This window comes from Euleptes europaea, chromosome 12, assembly GCF_029931775.1.
Source record: "Euleptes europaea isolate rEulEur1 chromosome 12, rEulEur1.hap1, whole genome shotgun sequence".
In the NCBI taxonomy this organism is placed as follows: domain Eukaryota; kingdom Metazoa; phylum Chordata; class Lepidosauria; order Squamata; family Sphaerodactylidae; genus Euleptes; species Euleptes europaea.
In genome coordinates this window covers 67,806,376-67,823,053 of record NC_079323.1, presented here as the reverse complement: position 1 = coordinate 67,823,053, position 16,678 = coordinate 67,806,376, and the positions used below count along the sequence as shown (strand labels likewise).

Sequence of the window (16,678 nt, the reverse complement as noted above, 5' to 3'; positions counted from 1 at the left end):
TTGCGAGGGATGAGCCGGTCTCCACGGGGCAGGAGCTCCGGCCTTGGGAGGATTTTTCTGGCCTTCCCCCTCCTTGGCCCGACGTCGGGCAAGAGAGATGAACTGGTGGTGGCTTTCCACTTCCTCAGCCAGTTGGATCCACTCCTCCAGGGTGGCTGGATCCCGTTGCATATAAGCCCAGTTCAAAATCTCTGAGTGTAAGGCTTCTCGGATGTAATGCACTTGTGTAGCCTCCGTCCAATCGACGATTGTACTAGCGAGTCATTGAAACTCATCAGCAAACTCCCTGACCGAAGAAGATCCTTGCCGGAGTTGCAAAAGGGCAGCCTTGGCTTTCTCCGCCTGGAACGGGACCTCAAAACGTTGTCTTAATGCTCGCATAAATTCGTTGAGTGAGCGGACGGATCAGGCCCGGGTATCAAACTGTAGGATCATCCACTCTGCAGCCCTCCCAGTCAGAAGAGAAGAGACTAATCTTACCCGACTATCTTCCGTGGGGAACGCATGGCCTTGTTCTCTCATATAATTGTCCACTTCCTTATGCTTACCCAGCAGTGGTAAAACCGTGCAGGCAAGCTCCACGGAGGAAGAACCAAACTCTGGATGTAGCACCTTAACCACATCGTCCTCCGACGCCAGGTCTGGCGGTAAATCCATAAGGGACAACACTGTCCTGGCGGCCAGGTTATGCGCGTCCCGGCTGCCCAGGTTGAGGTCCGGAAAAGTTCCACTCCCATCTCCCGCCATTGGGAACGAGGAGATGGACCCTTGGATTGGGACCGGTGGTTCCCGCTGTGCCCTGTGAACTGCAACCTCGTCAAAAAGCTGGGTTAAGAGAGTTGCGTCCTCTTGAGCCAACCGGGTCTCCTTCAGCAAAACGTCTAACCACCACAGTTCATTATGGGCGCGGAGATCAGCGCCCCGCATCTCCCAGGGGGCCGCTGCCGCCAGCCGATGCCACTGATCCACGACCAACCCAGTCAGCCGGTCGGACTCGGCTTGAGTCCGCTGTGCCTCCGCAAGGATAGCCCGAAGTAGATCAGAATCCTCAGGGAGCTGACCCAAATCTCTAACCCGGCCTCCCGGCGGACCCTCCAGGGCTCCAGCCAGGGAAAACACCCTCGGGGAGCACGTCCTTAGCTCCAACCCGAGGTCCCGGCGATCCCTCCAGGGCTCCAGCCAGGGATAAAAAAATAGGACAGGACTAGTGTCCTAATGTAAGCTCTAGTCCCGTGATAATCCCATAAACAGACATCAGCAGACAAGCAGTCCAAAGAGAGTTGATTTATTAGAAAATCCACAGGTTAACAGAAGCTAAGAGTCAAAAGGACACTAGTGAAAACTATGGGAACGGTACAGGGCATATATGGAAGAGCAAAGGGCAAATCGGGATGGGTCTGGCTACCATGGCAACCCCCCTCCCAGGAGCTGACGGGGTGCTAGAAGTCTTCCCACGGGGAGTAGTCTAAACACACTGTTTAGTGGATACAGAACTGGCCATGGCCAGCACCTGGAGAAACCACAACATTCCTTCTCAGACCATGTCTGACAAGATCAGGGGGCGGTCCTAGCCCAGGGGACAGGAAATGAAAGTTTAGATCCTGCCTCTCTGAGCATAGGAAGGAAACCACCTGATGAAGATGAAGATGTCCTCTGACCTCAGAGTGAGAATACACAAGGCTCAGAAATAAAAAAAAATTCTCAGGAAGCCCATTCCTAAAGAAGGGGTAGAAACATGGCGGTCGGGACAGGTGCAGCTGCACCACCTCTTCAGAGACCTTCCAGCCACTGAAAGAAAATTTAAAACCATTAAACGAGCAGGAAAAGGAAAAGGCCCCCATTGACTGCAGCAAGACTGTACCACCTAAAATGGTAGTGTAGCAACACTGCTGCATGAGGGGACGTTCCAAGGGTGAAAGCGGTTAGGAAGCTGCCAAAAGGCAGCTCCGCCCCCAGGAATGCCCCAGGAACATGTCCCAGGATGCAGCACGAGGTATTGCGTGCCAGGAGGCTGCAGCAGCGTCCGAGTGCCTCACTGCCACCAGCATAAGTTGCCCTACACTGGTATCCATGCCACTTTGCATGGCACAAGTGGCACAGATGCCAGCCTAGGGTCACGCCGGTTTCTGTGTGGCTCCACCCCTCCTTCAGGATTGCACACTAAGTTTCTTCTGGATCATTGCAGTTTTCTTTGAACTTCTTCCAATATGTCAAAAGCATGAGAACTGGCCAAGCAATTAGGGAGACTCAGATCCCCAATCAGCCATGATGCTCATGTTAGGCCAGTCATGCCTTCTCAGCCCAACCTACCTATAGGATTACTGTAAAGGTAGAAAGGAGTTGGAGGGGAAGCCATGTATGCCATATACTGAGTGTCTTGGAGAAAGGATAAAAATCTAATAAATAAAATCCTTCCTGAATTGTAATACTCCAAAGTGAACAAAATACTCCACATGCAGTCTTGCAGGTATTGAACAATATTCAATATTTTCCCCCAGGTCTTGGACATGAAAGAATTGCTCATGAAGATGAAGATTGCATCGGCCTTCTTGGTCATGGTATAAAATGTAACCAGTTAGTATTCAGTTAGGCACTAACCATGACTTCCAATTCTGTTTTACTATTTACTCTGCCTAACTAGTATCTCATTCTGTAACTGTGATATCAGTTCTTCTTTCATGCAAATTTCATTTCTCCCATCTACCTTCCCAGATGCTATTAATGGGGATTTAAAGAGACAGAAAACCCAATCACAGATCTCCAACATCTCATCTACTTCCCAGATGCTATTAATGGGAATTTAAAGAGACAGAAAACTCAATCACAGATCTCCAACATCTCATCTACTTGAGGCCTCACTTCCAAGTAATTATGCTAACCATTGTAGCTTAAATCAGATACATGTTCTCAACACAGAAATACATATTTCTTCCTAGAACTGTTAAGCTATCTTGACAGTTTCTAATTTAAAGAAAGTATCACAGCAAATGACAACAGAAATGCCAGAAGTCTCAATGCAATCTGTGATAATTAGAATCTGACAACAGCACAATCAACATCTTCTGCAACTGGTGATATTTTAAAAGACTCTGACAGAGATGAACAGTTTTAAAAGAATAGTTAACTTATAGCTGTGCACTGAACAAATCTGACATCTTTTGGTGAGTGAAGAATATTTCAGTTCTGAACTCACGTCACTTCTTGTTAGATAGAAAATTTCCACATGTAATGTGTTGCCAAAAATAGAGTAAAACCATATACATATCCATCTAATAAAAAATAAAGACATTATAACAATAGGTTTCTATCCAGAAAATAAATTCAGCAAGTTGCAGATCTCTCATGAAGTCAAGCAAGCTACAGCTCACTCACATGGAGAGATAGTAAGAGCAGCAGCAATTGGTGTTTTAGAAAGACAAATAAAGAGTAAATGGGAAACAACTGGGAGAAATACTGGGTCTGACAGATTAGCTGCAAAAAGCTGACCAGTGTTTATGTGAGCAGGAAATTCCATCTTTCAATCACCCTGCCTTTCTTCACAAATGCATCTCTGCAAGTCACTGAAGTGATAAGGGCAGCCCATGCGGACCTGGGTCAAGACATCACATCTTACTGTTTGCTACTAAACTACATTGTTTCTATAGTATTTTAGCTAAAATCTCTCCTATAAATATTTTCAAAAATGTCAAAAAACCCTGAACAAGTTGACAATTAAGATTAGTACATCAAAGTATCAGTATTGTTACTTACTGACTCCATATTTTGTCCTATAATATTCTTTGGTAAATTCATCACAATCGCAGAGAACTATCTTTCTTCCCCAAGCATTGATTACTGACCCTATTCTCAGGTCACAATCTTTATAAAATTCTTGATGCACGGCTCCTGTCTAGTAATAGGAAATATATACAAAAAATCTACATGAATCTCACATTGAGATGAACATTTCAGAAGTGGAAACTTAACACAAAAAGAGATTCTGTTTAACAAACTCCCTTATTTCCCACCCAAACCTCAACCCAACCCAAGCTGCCTTCTAAGTAACCCAGTAAGGCAACAACAGCAAAAATACTGAATTTGGCAAACCTTTTGGCAAAGGTCTCATTTGCTTTGTTAAACAAAGTTATCCATTTAAAGATCACAGCTACAAATGTAGCTACATCCTATCAAATATAGTTGCCTAAACTTTCTTACCTTACAATTGTCCAGAATGAAACGGCCTTTATTTCCCACTAAGCCTCCAAACACATTAAGGACTGTCCGATCTGTGATTGTACCAGGTTGGTACAATCCAACTGGAGCATACTGGGTGAGAAAATATGTAGGCTGTGAATATCTGCATTTATCAGAGCAATGCAACAGAATTAATCTAGACTACCTATAAACTGATGTATACAAAGTCAGCTTGTGCACTCTTTTTATATTGCTGCTGAATGTAATACTCCATTTGCATTTCCACACACTGTGCAAAACTGAATTATTCAAGCAAGTTTTCTGCCCAGATGATAGGGTTGCACTGTACAAAATTGTTCACAAATTTACTTGGATAAATGATCAGGGACTGTGGTCTTTACTGCTGTGTGTAGCTTAAAGTAAGTAGGATCCCATTACGTAATTTTTGTGTCAGTGTGTCATGTGAACACTCATGCTGTGCTTCAGTTCTTTCTAATGGTTCCAGGCTTCTAAAACCCTAATGCATTGGTTAAAGAATGTCCCATTTTGTTGACTGAACTGACTCACTATGTGTAATCTGCCTTGAGTCCCTGTGAGAAAACAAACTATAAATAACGTCAATTAAAATTAATTAATTAATTAATTTGGCCCACTGAATCAAGCAGCATATAGTGCTTCCACTGACATCATTAGAAATCAAGAATGATAAAGGAATTGCTGAGCATGAATTTTGTATTCTTCATTAACCAGGGGACAGAAGTTATTTTGGAATTTTAAAAAACCAAGACCCTAGGAGTGCATAATCTCACCAACAGATCTTTAGTGAAAATTCAACCAGTAAAAATGAAACACTTTTGGCCATTAAAATATAAATGACTGTATATGATCTCCATCCCATTTCAGCTTAAATCTGCCCATTAAAACACTTTCTCAACTGCAGAGAAAGTGTTTGATCACTTAGAGGGAGTCTTCTTACATTCTTATTTATCTCATATGGGTTTTGGGGAAGGCTTCCTCCAGACAATCTCTGCTATGTACAACTCACTAACAGCTCAAGTTAAAGTGAATAATTTCAGATCTAGACAAACAGATATACAGAGAGGAACTTGACAAGGCTGTCCTCTATCTCCCTTGATATTTGCTTTATCAGTAGGACTAGAAGCAGAAGCTATATGCTCTAATGTAGATATTACTGGCATAAAAAATCGATGGACTGCACCACAAAATTAGTCTATTTGCAGATGCTATAATTCATTACATATCCCATTGTACATTTAGTATTCCAATTATAATGGACACTTTACAAACATATGGGGAATTATCTGTTTTCTAAATAAACTACGCTAAATCAGAATTAATACCACTGAAGGTAGCACAGAAAAGAGAAGATTATATTAAAGCACAATACCGATTTAAATGGAATCCCATATCCTGGAAATATATAGGTGTTTCCCCAAACTTACAACATCTTAACCAGATAAACTATGATACTGATTTTTAAAAATTAAACAAATATTGACTGAATGGACAAAATTTAATCTAATATGGATTATGTGAATTAATCAAATTAAAATAATATTTCCTAAACTCTTACAGCCCATTCCTGAAGGGGGTGGTAGTTGGGGCACAGCTGTGAACGGCACAGTAGCACTGCAGTCTGAGAGGTTTCCCGACCAGAAAAATAAAATTAGAACAGCTTTAAAAATACAACCCTGTGAAAATCGCCCATTGCATTACACAGGGCTGTGCCAGCTATTTTCCTGGTGCAGCTCTGCAGCAGCACAAAGGGGTGTTCCCAGGCCAAAAAGGGTTTGGAAGCTATCTAAAGGCAGCTCTGCCCCCTAGGAATGCCCCCTCAATGCCAGCACTCGCTTCCAGGAACGCGGCAGCTCCGGCGCCCGAGGCCCGCATTGTTGCACCGTTCCTGGAGGCCGGCATAAGTGCCCCCATGCCAGTGTAGGTGCCACTTATCATGAAGCAAAGTGGTACAGACGCTAGCGCAAGGTCAAGCCGGCTCCTATGCGGCTGCAGCCCCCCCCCCCTTCAGGACTGCACGGTTACTTTTATTTCAAACACTCCCTACATTTACTTCTAGAAAACAGTTGTTACATAGGTTTATTTGGAATAATAAGAAAGGTAGAATCCCTTCTCATACTCTCATGCTGCCATCAAACAAAGGAAAGTTAAATGTACCTGATCTTAATCTATATTATGAGGTAGCTCAAATACATAATATATTACATTATTTAGGACCTAGCAATAGTTCACCATGGCTTCAGTTAGAACAGAGCTATAGTCCTGAAGTTCCCCTAGAAGACCTGGTATGGCAAACATCCTCGGCAAGACCAAAAGGAATAAAGCAGAACCCCTTTCTTATGACTACACTGCTAATTTGGGATAACAGAAAGAAAATCTTGTCTCAAGAAATTTCACTGGCTTCTACAATAACAGGCCAAGCCTTTTCCCCACCTGGACAAGATACAGGCCTACAGAATACTTGAAAAAACAGAAACATCTACAGATTAATAGACTTGTCTGTAAAAGGTACATCAAAAAGTAGGTCATTACGACAAGACAGCATGGATGAAAGTAAAATGTATTGGTTCCAATATCTTCAAATATTGCATTTGTTTCAGGCACTAGCTATCCAACAATGCATTACTAGACAGTTGACAAAATTTGAGACACATACTAAATAGACAAACTTATTGTAAAGGTATTATTTCAGCATTATACAAAACTTTTAAAGATAACTCTCCTTTCCTTTCCCTAGCTTTAACAGCCACTGGCTATCCATCAACCACTTCACACTTTAAAAAGGGGAAATGAAATTTAATTTTTTTCTTGACACATAAAGAGAAAAGTTGCCACATCTCTTATGCAATTGACTGATCTATTTGACAGCATAAAGTGTCTTTAGCTGTTTTATTTAGGGAGTGATATATTTATTTCATGCAATATTATTTTGTGGACATGCTAAAACAGTGTGGGCTAGGGAGTCTATTTGATCCAGACAAAATGGGCATTTTCGTTCTTCTACAATAATTTTATTGTATCACCATTGTGTCTTGGTTGAGTCTAGGGCATTACATCTCGCCAATAAGGAAGCTCATCTGAACTTATGAATTTCTAACCTGCAGAAATAGCCTGGCAAGGAGAAAGTTTTGTTGAAGAGTATCTGGAAGAAGCAAGGTGAACATTTACGATTTGCGTCTTTAAACACTAAGAACCAATCCTCATTTAAGATCTTATTTTGTAATTGTTTACAGCTTGCTTTCTGAGTACTATTCCTTGCAGCTTTCAGGGAAAATCTTTTGTCTAACCTGCTAATCTAGGTGGACACAGAGATATCTGAGATTAGCAACTGAAACACGTCAGGAGTTGTTGATGGCTCAAAGAGGGAGTACCAAAATTTAATGACAGATTGATATATAATAGTTGATAAGTTTGGGAGCCCCAGTTCTAACCATATCGTGGAGGAGATACATCGCGGAATACCCAGCAAGCTTCTTAAAAATTAACTTGAAGACTATCGAGATGTTCTATATGGCCAGTGTACGAAACTGGAGTAGCATATCTAACAATCAAATATATGATTGCTCTATACAGGATCATAAGGGCTGGTACAAACTGCCCTCCTTTGCAAAAGTAGAATTTTTTAAGGAAGATAAATGAGGAATTTAACTTTAGCATTAATGTATGGATATGCGGCTAGCCTGATCTTGTCAGATCTCAGAAGCTACGCAGGGTCAGCCCTGGTTAGTATTTGGATGGGAGACCACCAAGGAAGTCCAGGGTTGCTAAACAGAGGAAGGCACTGGCAAACCACCTCTGTTAAGTCTCTTGCCTTGAAAACCCCATAAGGGGTCGTCATAAGTCAGCTGCGACTTGACGGCACTTTACACACACACACATGCAAGTCCCAAGAAAGCGGGTACATAAACATGACCCCGAGTTACTTAAAATATCTTACTATTTCTATAGAATTTCCCCACAGGGAATAAGAAATGCACCCTTTTAAGTTTAGATTTAGTGATTAAAACCTTCATTTTGTCAAAATTTATTTCTAAATATTTTTAGTGCAATAATAATAAAACTCCTTTAAAATTTTCAGAATACCTGGGAGTGTACGGGCTAACATTACCAGATTGTCTGCATATGCTAAGTATGCTATTGGCTGGCCACTTAGCTGAGGAGAACAGGATCTACAATCCTGCCTAGATAGAAAGTAACTGATGTATAAATCAAATAGATGTGGAGCAAGGATACAGCCCCACTTTACATCTCTTTTTACCTTGATTAGTTTCGAGAGGGTAGAGCTACCTGGTATATGAATCCACATAAGGTTTTCAGAATATAAATTCCTAATAAGCATCAATAATCTGCCAGGCAAGCCCATATTAAAGACTTTTTTCCAAAGTCTAACAAGAGGTATGGAATCGAATGCACCACAAAGATCAATAAATGAAGAATATAGAACACCACCAGCTCCTCTTATGTATTTGTTGGCCAGTGGTGATAACATGAAGCAATGGTGCAAACAATGTTTTTTCCTAAGTCCATATTGGGCATTGCTTAAGATGTTTGAGTCTTCTATCCACACTTTCAGCCTATTAGCTAGGTGGCTAGCATAAAGTTTGCCTATGACAGAGAGTAAACTCATCGGATGATAATTAGATGGATCATTTTTTGTTCCCTTTTAAAAAATGGGACTATAATTGCTAATTTCCAACTATCAGATATTCCCCGTTCTGATTTATCTCAGTAAATAAAGGTGCCAGAAAGGAAGCCCACCAGACTGGATCAAGTTTAAGAAATTCAGGTGGAATACAGTCACATCCTGGAGACTTCCCCTGTTTTAAAACTTTTATTAGAATGACTACTTCCCTGTTTGTAACATCTGGCCAGCTTGGAAATGTTGAAATTCTTAAATTAAGTGGGGTTTCTGATTTATCCCTAGCTATGGCAAAAACTTTTTCATAATGCTTGTTAAGTCCGCTTGGGGAGGACACACGAGGTCGAGACGGAGTTCCAACAACAACGCGTTTATTGAAGACCAGAACAGAACTGGAGAACTCAGTGCAAACGGCCCTGCTTATATGCTCCCTTGGCCGGCCCACACCACTCCCCCCTGATCCGTGATAGGGGGAAACAATCCCGGGTTACCAATGGAGCATGCCGGCTTAGGGCCAATGGCGTGAGCCGGTTTGGACCAATGGCGCATGCAGGAGTTAGGATCCTTCGTCCAGGACTCAAGCTCCTAAGTTTCCCCCTGCATGTCACCTAACTATATCCCCCCTAAGTCCGGACAATGCGGGAACACACAAAGTCCTTTAGGTGGCTCAGGGGTGCTCGGGGGTGCTGGAAACCGCGTGGCACAGGAACGGGGGTTGCCGCTGAGGAAACCGGTACGGGGCTTGCCTCTGCGGCAGCAGGGGCATCCACCGTTGGATCATCTGTGGTGGCCGCGTCTCTGGGCCACAACCGATCCCCCGGCTACTCGTGGCCCAGCGGCGGCGCTGGCTCCTGAGCTGGGGCATCGGGACGCATCAGCGTCGCTGCGACAGGAACGACAGGCAGGTCTGCTGGGCGGCGGCGGAGCTGGACAATGTGCCGGTGCAGCAGTTGCCCCTCCGGGGTGGTGACCCGGTAAGACACCAGACCCGTTGACTCCTGTACGGTGGTTGGAAACCAGGTGGGTCCCACCCCATAGTTGCGGGCATAGACCGGAGCGTCCTGTGCCATGACTCTCGGGGCGGCCACCGTGGACTTGTGACAGGGGCCCTCTGGCGCCAGGTCGGGGTGCAGTCGGTTGAGCAAGGCGCGTCGGCTGGGGCGTGAAATGGTTCCCCAGTGTGGCCAGTATGTCCTTTAATGGCGCCGTGATCACCTTGGTGGGGGCCATCAAGGACTGGGCGAGCTGGAAGGTCTTTGGCCCGCACATACTGAGGAAAATCGACCACTGCTTGCCCTCGTCATCGATGTCGTTGGCGTCCATGAAGCACACAACCTGGTCAGCGTAGCTCTCCCACTCGCTGGGGTTGGCGGAATCAAACGCTTCCAGCGATCCTCGGGTGGCCATCGCAGCGAAGTGTTGCGTCTCAGGTGCGTCGAGGGATTTCAGCAAGGCGAGCCGGACTGCCTACCGGGCACCGTGAAGTCGCGGAGAATCGAGAGAGATTTCAGAAAGAGTGATTTCTGTAGCAAGCCGGACTGCCTACCAGCCTTCGTCGCCACTGTTAAGTCCGCGTGGGGAGGACACACGAGGTCGAGACGGAGTTCCAACAACAACGCGTTTATTGAAGAACAGAACTGGAGAACTCAGTGCAAACGGCCCTGCTTATATGCTCCCTTGGCCGGCCCACGCCACTCCCCCGATCCATGATAGGGGGGAAACAGTCCCGGGTTACCAATGACCCGTGCCGGCTTAGGGCCAATGGCACGAGCCGGTTTAGACCAATGGCGCATGCAGGACTTAGGAGCCTTCGTCCAGGACTCAAGCTCCTAAGTTTCCCCCTGCATGTCGCCCAACTATATACATACATTACAATGCTGTTCCCATTTAGAAGAGGAAACTGGAGGTATAGGATCCACTTGGGAACTAAAGGTCTTATGTTTGTGCCAAAAATCTGTAAGATTTATTTTTTTTGCAAGAGATACTATCTTAGACCATTCTTTCTTGCAAGACTCTTTCTTTTTAGTTTTAAGTAGACAGCTGTAATGTCACCTAATCTGCAGAGACCTTCGATAATTAAAGGGGAAAGATAACTCTCCTTTAGTTCCTTCATGTACTTACAAGTGGTAGAGAGAAATCAAATCTAATATCTCTGAGGATGACTGGACATCTATTCGGAAGATGTACCCTCTTAAATCAGCTTCTACCAACATTAAAGAACTAGCTTATAAAATTATGTGCCAGTGGTATCTCACGCCTTCTCGTCTTTATCGTATCATACCAGGCCACTCAGGTCTATGCTGGAAAGGCTGTGGCAACCCAGCTAATTTTCTGCACTGCTGGTGGACATGCCCAAAAATTAGCTTATTTTGGGACAAGATCTTGAGAGAGATAGAATTAATCATGCAATACAAAGTCCCTTATGATGCCTTAATTGTCTCATTAGAAAAATATATATACAAAAACGCTCTATCCTAAAAATGGAATTGATTTTGATACTGCTACTGGTAGCAAAATTTCTGACTGTCTCATAATGAAAAAAAGCTAAGATACCTTCCATTGAGCAGTGGTATGAGAAGGTGTGGAACATTTTAATTTGAAATAAGGTTTCTTCACAACTTAAGTAGCAAATAACTCATCTTACTCTACGAATGTTTTAAATAGATGGCTGCCTTTTCTAGAATATGTGGAGAAGGGGGCATCACGAAGTAAACAATGCCCACAAAACTATCGTATGAGTTGCATTTATTAAGATCTGCTAAGTGAATACAACAAATAATATCTTTTCCATAAAAAGCACTAATGTATAATAGGCCAAGTACTGGAACATATCTCTGTACTAATATGTTTAATCTACTGTTGTTTAATTTTAATTTTCTTGTACTTATTATATGCTAAACTTAAAATAGTTATAAAAAAAGAAAAAAATGTTCAACTAAAAAGGCCATGCAGTTTTTAATGAAGACATCGAAGTGTGGACTTTGGCAAATATTAGTGGGGTGAGTAGGATTAGGGGAGTGTAAAAAGGATTTAGAAATTGTTGGGCTATCTCATGTATGGAAATACATACAGCTGCCCACAGAGGTTGTAATGGGGCATAAGGAGCCAGACAACCTCTTAGGCTTGAAAGACCCAAACCATTTAAAACTTAATGGGTACCATCCCACACCTAGATACAACTTCACTAATGTACAACTTTGGGTACTTGCATGTCCTACTGAATGAGAGATATATTTAAAGATCAACAGCTTGCAGGATTGTATATGGAACATTAAAGCCATTTTAGTTACTAAAGAAATACTTTGGACACATAATACCATTTATTTCTTTACCTTTGGTAGCTTCTGCCTATTGAGGAACAGAGGTACAGCATCTCGGCCTGCATTCATCGGTGTCACTTCTTTTATCTCAATAGTGTCATCAGCCAAAAAATAATGTAGCACCAGTTCTCGAACATCCCCAAACATGCTTTCAGTGTCATCCCACACACCATAAAAACGTAAAACATGTTGATCATGCTCCAGAAACTGACGAAGGGTATCAAAGCGCTCATAGGGACGCAAAGGCTTCATACTGTCTATCAACTGCACATCAAGAAAGAAAGAAAAAGCTTTTATTCAATTATCCCTTCTTAAGTATAAAAAAATCTAAATGCATCAAGTTTATTTTTTGAGAGAAAATATGTTAACAGCTTTTTAAAAAATATGCTCTTTGCACAGTATAAGGACTTACCATGGATAGAACTAGGAATATTTTGACTTTGCCACTTGTCACAGTGAGCCACTCAGAGCTCTGGCTTGTTTTCAGACACGGGTATTTAAATGAGTACCACCCAATTAAATATCTGTTTAATGTAAACAAACTTTCTCCAAAAGAGCAGCAGTTCCCAAGAGGAGGGAAAAAAATCACCTCTTTCTGCAAAACTGTAGTCCCTCCTCCTCCTTTGTACAGGTAGGGATTATGTGGCACATCATGTTGCAGCAGCCACTTGGAATAGGGTTGCCAGGTCCCTCTTCGCCACCAGTGGGAGATTTTTGGGGCGGAGCCTGAGGAGGGCGGGGTTTGGGGAGGGGAGGGACTTCAATGCCATAGAGTCCAATTGCCAAAGCAGCCATTTTTCTCCAGGTGATCTGATCGCTATCGGCTGGAGATCAGTTGAATTAGCAGATCTCCTGCTACTACCTGGCAGTTGGCAATCCTAACTTGGAAGGAGGTAGACCTTCCCCCCTCTTGGAAGGGAAGGGTAAGGATCATGTTACACATAACACTGAGGACAATTTCCTTTGAAGACCCTTTAAAGACAGAAATAATTCGCTAGATCTTTGAATGCAGGCTTTCTTCAGAAATCAGATCTCTATGTGTGGGGGATATACAAGGCAATCCTGTGCAATGATTTCAATGGGCTTAGGTGGAGTAACTGCATAGGATTGCACTGATAGTGATCTTGCATGAGCCACAAGAAATGTGCTTTCACTGGTGAAACTGCAGTGCTTTGATCATTCTTGTGGAAAATGTCACATCAATAAAACAGAAGATAACTGTAGAAGCCATAACCGAGCAGGTACGTGTGCATGTGTGTGTGGGCACGTGCATGCATAAATTTCACATTGCTCTGAAGTAATTTGACAGTCATTATCATTATGTTATTATACAACTGGTAATATTTTGACATCCAAATGAACAATTATTTAATACCACATATTGCTGTTGTACTTCTCATAAACTATAAACGAAGGATGGTATTTAAAAATCAAACAGTATAAGGCAGAAATAGCGATAAAAGGGACTGAAAATAAAGATCAATTATTATAATAAAACCAGCTGTTCTGCTGGCTACAGATATCACTCCTTATCAATGAAATATGTTGGAAGGAATCAGATTCTACAATACACTATTATAATCCAGAGACAAATGATTCTATAAACCTGTCACAGTGCAATACAAGAATCCTGCTAGATCACAGTTTGACTCATCAGATTTAGCCAGGTTTATGATATTCGTTCCCAGGCAGATATTCTACATGCCAGCTAACACTAAGTATGGTAAATAAGTAACTTTGGCAATATAAATAGATGTAAAGCTTTCCCAACAGCTGTTATATGCAGTTCAAAGAAAAATGCTACCATTGTGGTTTCCTTCCCACCAGAGACTGAGAGAGGGAAAAGATTAATCCAATTAAAAAAATATAAAGCTGTCGTCTCTGGCTCATTATATAGAATTTGCCCTAACTCTGTATCTTCAATTTTGTAGCACATGACAGAAGTTCCATTATTTTTGTTCAGATTTATTCTCCTTTGTCTTATGTTACACGTCAGGTTGGTAACCGGTAAGATATAGGTCATTTATGCATGGGAGTTTTACCTAAGGTTCGTTGCTGGCTAAACCCACACTTTCCAGTTGGGAATCTGTGCAACAAGCTCTCGCCAAGCTCAAATCAAGTCCAGCTCCTTTAAATGCTGCTTTGTAATTGGCTTACTGTGAGAGAAGATTCCCTACTCCAAAACCCAATTGCCACATAAAAAGCATTTTAAGAACAAAAAATGGAGCAAGCTGAAAGAAAGGGGGGGAATACAAGCCTCGGTTTAAAAATGCCTTTTTTTGCTCAGAAAGAGCCCCGAGGAAGCAGGAAGTGTTTGAATCCCGCCTCTTTACATGCTGCTTTGTGATTGGCTGTGAGAGATGCCAATTTTCCCGTGGGCTGTGTTTTGCCTTCTGCATGGAGATTTCAGCCGGGCTGAGCTCAGGGAAGAGGGAAGAGGAATGGGAAGACCTAGATGTTGCGAGGGCTGGCAGCGAGGTAATTTCTAATGCATGGAAAACACGTACAGAACTCTAATGAACAACCAAGCCAGACAGGGGGTGAACGTGAGTTCAAGTACTCATGCATAAATAACCATATATTATTGAGGATTTGATCCTGGAAGAGTGGGTCATCCTGGCACACATTACTGAGACCTAACTTGATGGAGGGGGGAGGAATTGGTTGTCAATTACACATGACATATTTTACAATACAACAGTAGACTAAACCTAGTAGTCCATGGAGTCACCTTGGTCTCCACATTAACTACAATGACACTGAATGTTCCCAAGGTTTGATTCCCCACTCATGCTATAGAAGCATGCTGGGTGACCTTGGGCCAGTCATGAGGATAAAATGAAGGAGAGAATGATATAAGCTGCTTTGGGTTCCCATTTGGGGTGAAAGGCATCATATAAATAAAATAATAAAATAAATTAAAGTTTATATGGTTACATTTCAATTCTTGAAACCTGAAGATATACACATGATAGCTGAAGTGAAGCCAACCCCATGCTGTCTTTACCTGTCTCTCTCATGTCTGAAAGGCACAGCACTGCATTGGTATGCACCTTTTCTAGAAATGGGGTCCCAGAAGATATTGCTTGGGACTTCTATTCTGCCCCATGACTTTTGGTTTAAGGTACTGCAAGGTTCCTTCTCGTCCCCTGTGCCACTTAACATCTCTACAAAGTAGCTGAGAAAGATCATCCACAGATGCATAGCACAGTGCCGTCAACATGCTAACATGCTGCTCTAACTCTCCTTTCTAATTTTCATCTAATTATGGAGAGGTGGTGGAAGTGTTGAATCAATGTCTGAGGATAATGAAGGACTGAGTGAAAATTAAACTTAATCCAGACAAACAAGAGTGATTTTAGGTTATAGTGATTTGGTCATACGTTTTTCAACCTGTTCTACAGAGGGTTATACTTCCCCACAAAAGATCAGATACACAGTCTGTGAGCACTTCTGGAGGCCTCATTGTCTGGATAAACAAGTATTTGACTAAAATTCTAAGAAAACTCCCCTGGAAATAAGGCCCACTGAGTAGACCAGTAGGATTCTGAGTAGACCAGCTTTGGATGGAACTAGGGATGCCTTTTACAGCTTAGATTAGTTACCGCCAATTCTGAAAAAAGCTAAGCTGGTCACAATCACACATGTGTTGGTAATGTCCAAATACTACTGCAATATGCTTTACTTGGGACTGCCCTTGAATATGGTTCTGACATTTCAACCAGTACACAATGTAGCAGCAAGAGTCTTGACTGGAACCCACCAGAATGAGAACCCATGAAACTGGTTTTGTACCAACTACATTGGTTATCATTTTGTTTCTAGGCTCTTCAGGATACTGGTATTGACCTTTAAAGCCCTAAAAAGCTTAAATTCAAAGTACTTGAAGGTGGTCCTACATACCTACCATATCAACCTAACCAAGTCCTGAGAGCAAATAATGGTACCTTCCTGCAGGAATCAACCCTATTGTAGGTGAGCCTGGTTGGGACCTGGTTGGAGCCTGGTTGGGACCTCTTTTTAGGGTACCACCCAAAAACTGGAATTTTCTCCTTCTAGGGGTGAGAGTGGTGCTATCCCTGGAACACGCTGAAAACATTCCCATTAGGAAGGCTTCTGATATGAGTTGACAGAGGGATGCATGTTTTTTACATTTATTGTTTTAAAATGTTTCTGGTTTAAAGTCCATTTCATTGTTATAAATTGGACTGTTGAATTTAAATCTGTTAGCTGCCTTATGGGGTCTGTGAGAGCCAAAAGTGGCTATAAGAACTCAGAAATCATTTTTTAGAGATCAGCTTGCCTAGTAAAATAATTGGGCAAAGGAGAGGGCAAATGGTAACACAGAACGTGGTATTACATTAATCAGAAAGTCACTTCTGTTACGCTTACAACAAGAATCCAATGAAACCTGTTATCTGAAGAAGTGAGCTATGGCTCACGAAAGCTCATACCGTCAGAAATTTCATTAGTCTCTAAGGTGCTACTGGCCTCTTGCTCTTTTCTACTA

The 16,678-nt window shown here is 42.4% G+C and overlaps 1 protein-coding gene across 1 annotated transcript in view; it reads right to left on the bottom strand.

Annotated features, from left to right (window-relative positions):
• EFHC2 (EF-hand domain containing 2) overlaps window positions 1-16,678 on the bottom strand; it is a 127,997-nt gene that overhangs the window by 68,050 nt on the left and 43,269 nt on the right. Inside the window, exons 5-7 of the mRNA XM_056858428.1 lie at window positions 12,181-12,432; window positions 4,195-4,305; window positions 3,751-3,889 (exon numbers count right to left, since the gene is read on the bottom strand). Coding sequence (XP_056714406.1) covers window positions 3,751-3,889; window positions 4,195-4,305; window positions 12,181-12,432 — 502 coding nt within the window. The remainder of the gene's footprint in view (window positions 1-3,750; window positions 3,890-4,194; window positions 4,306-12,180; window positions 12,433-16,678) is intronic.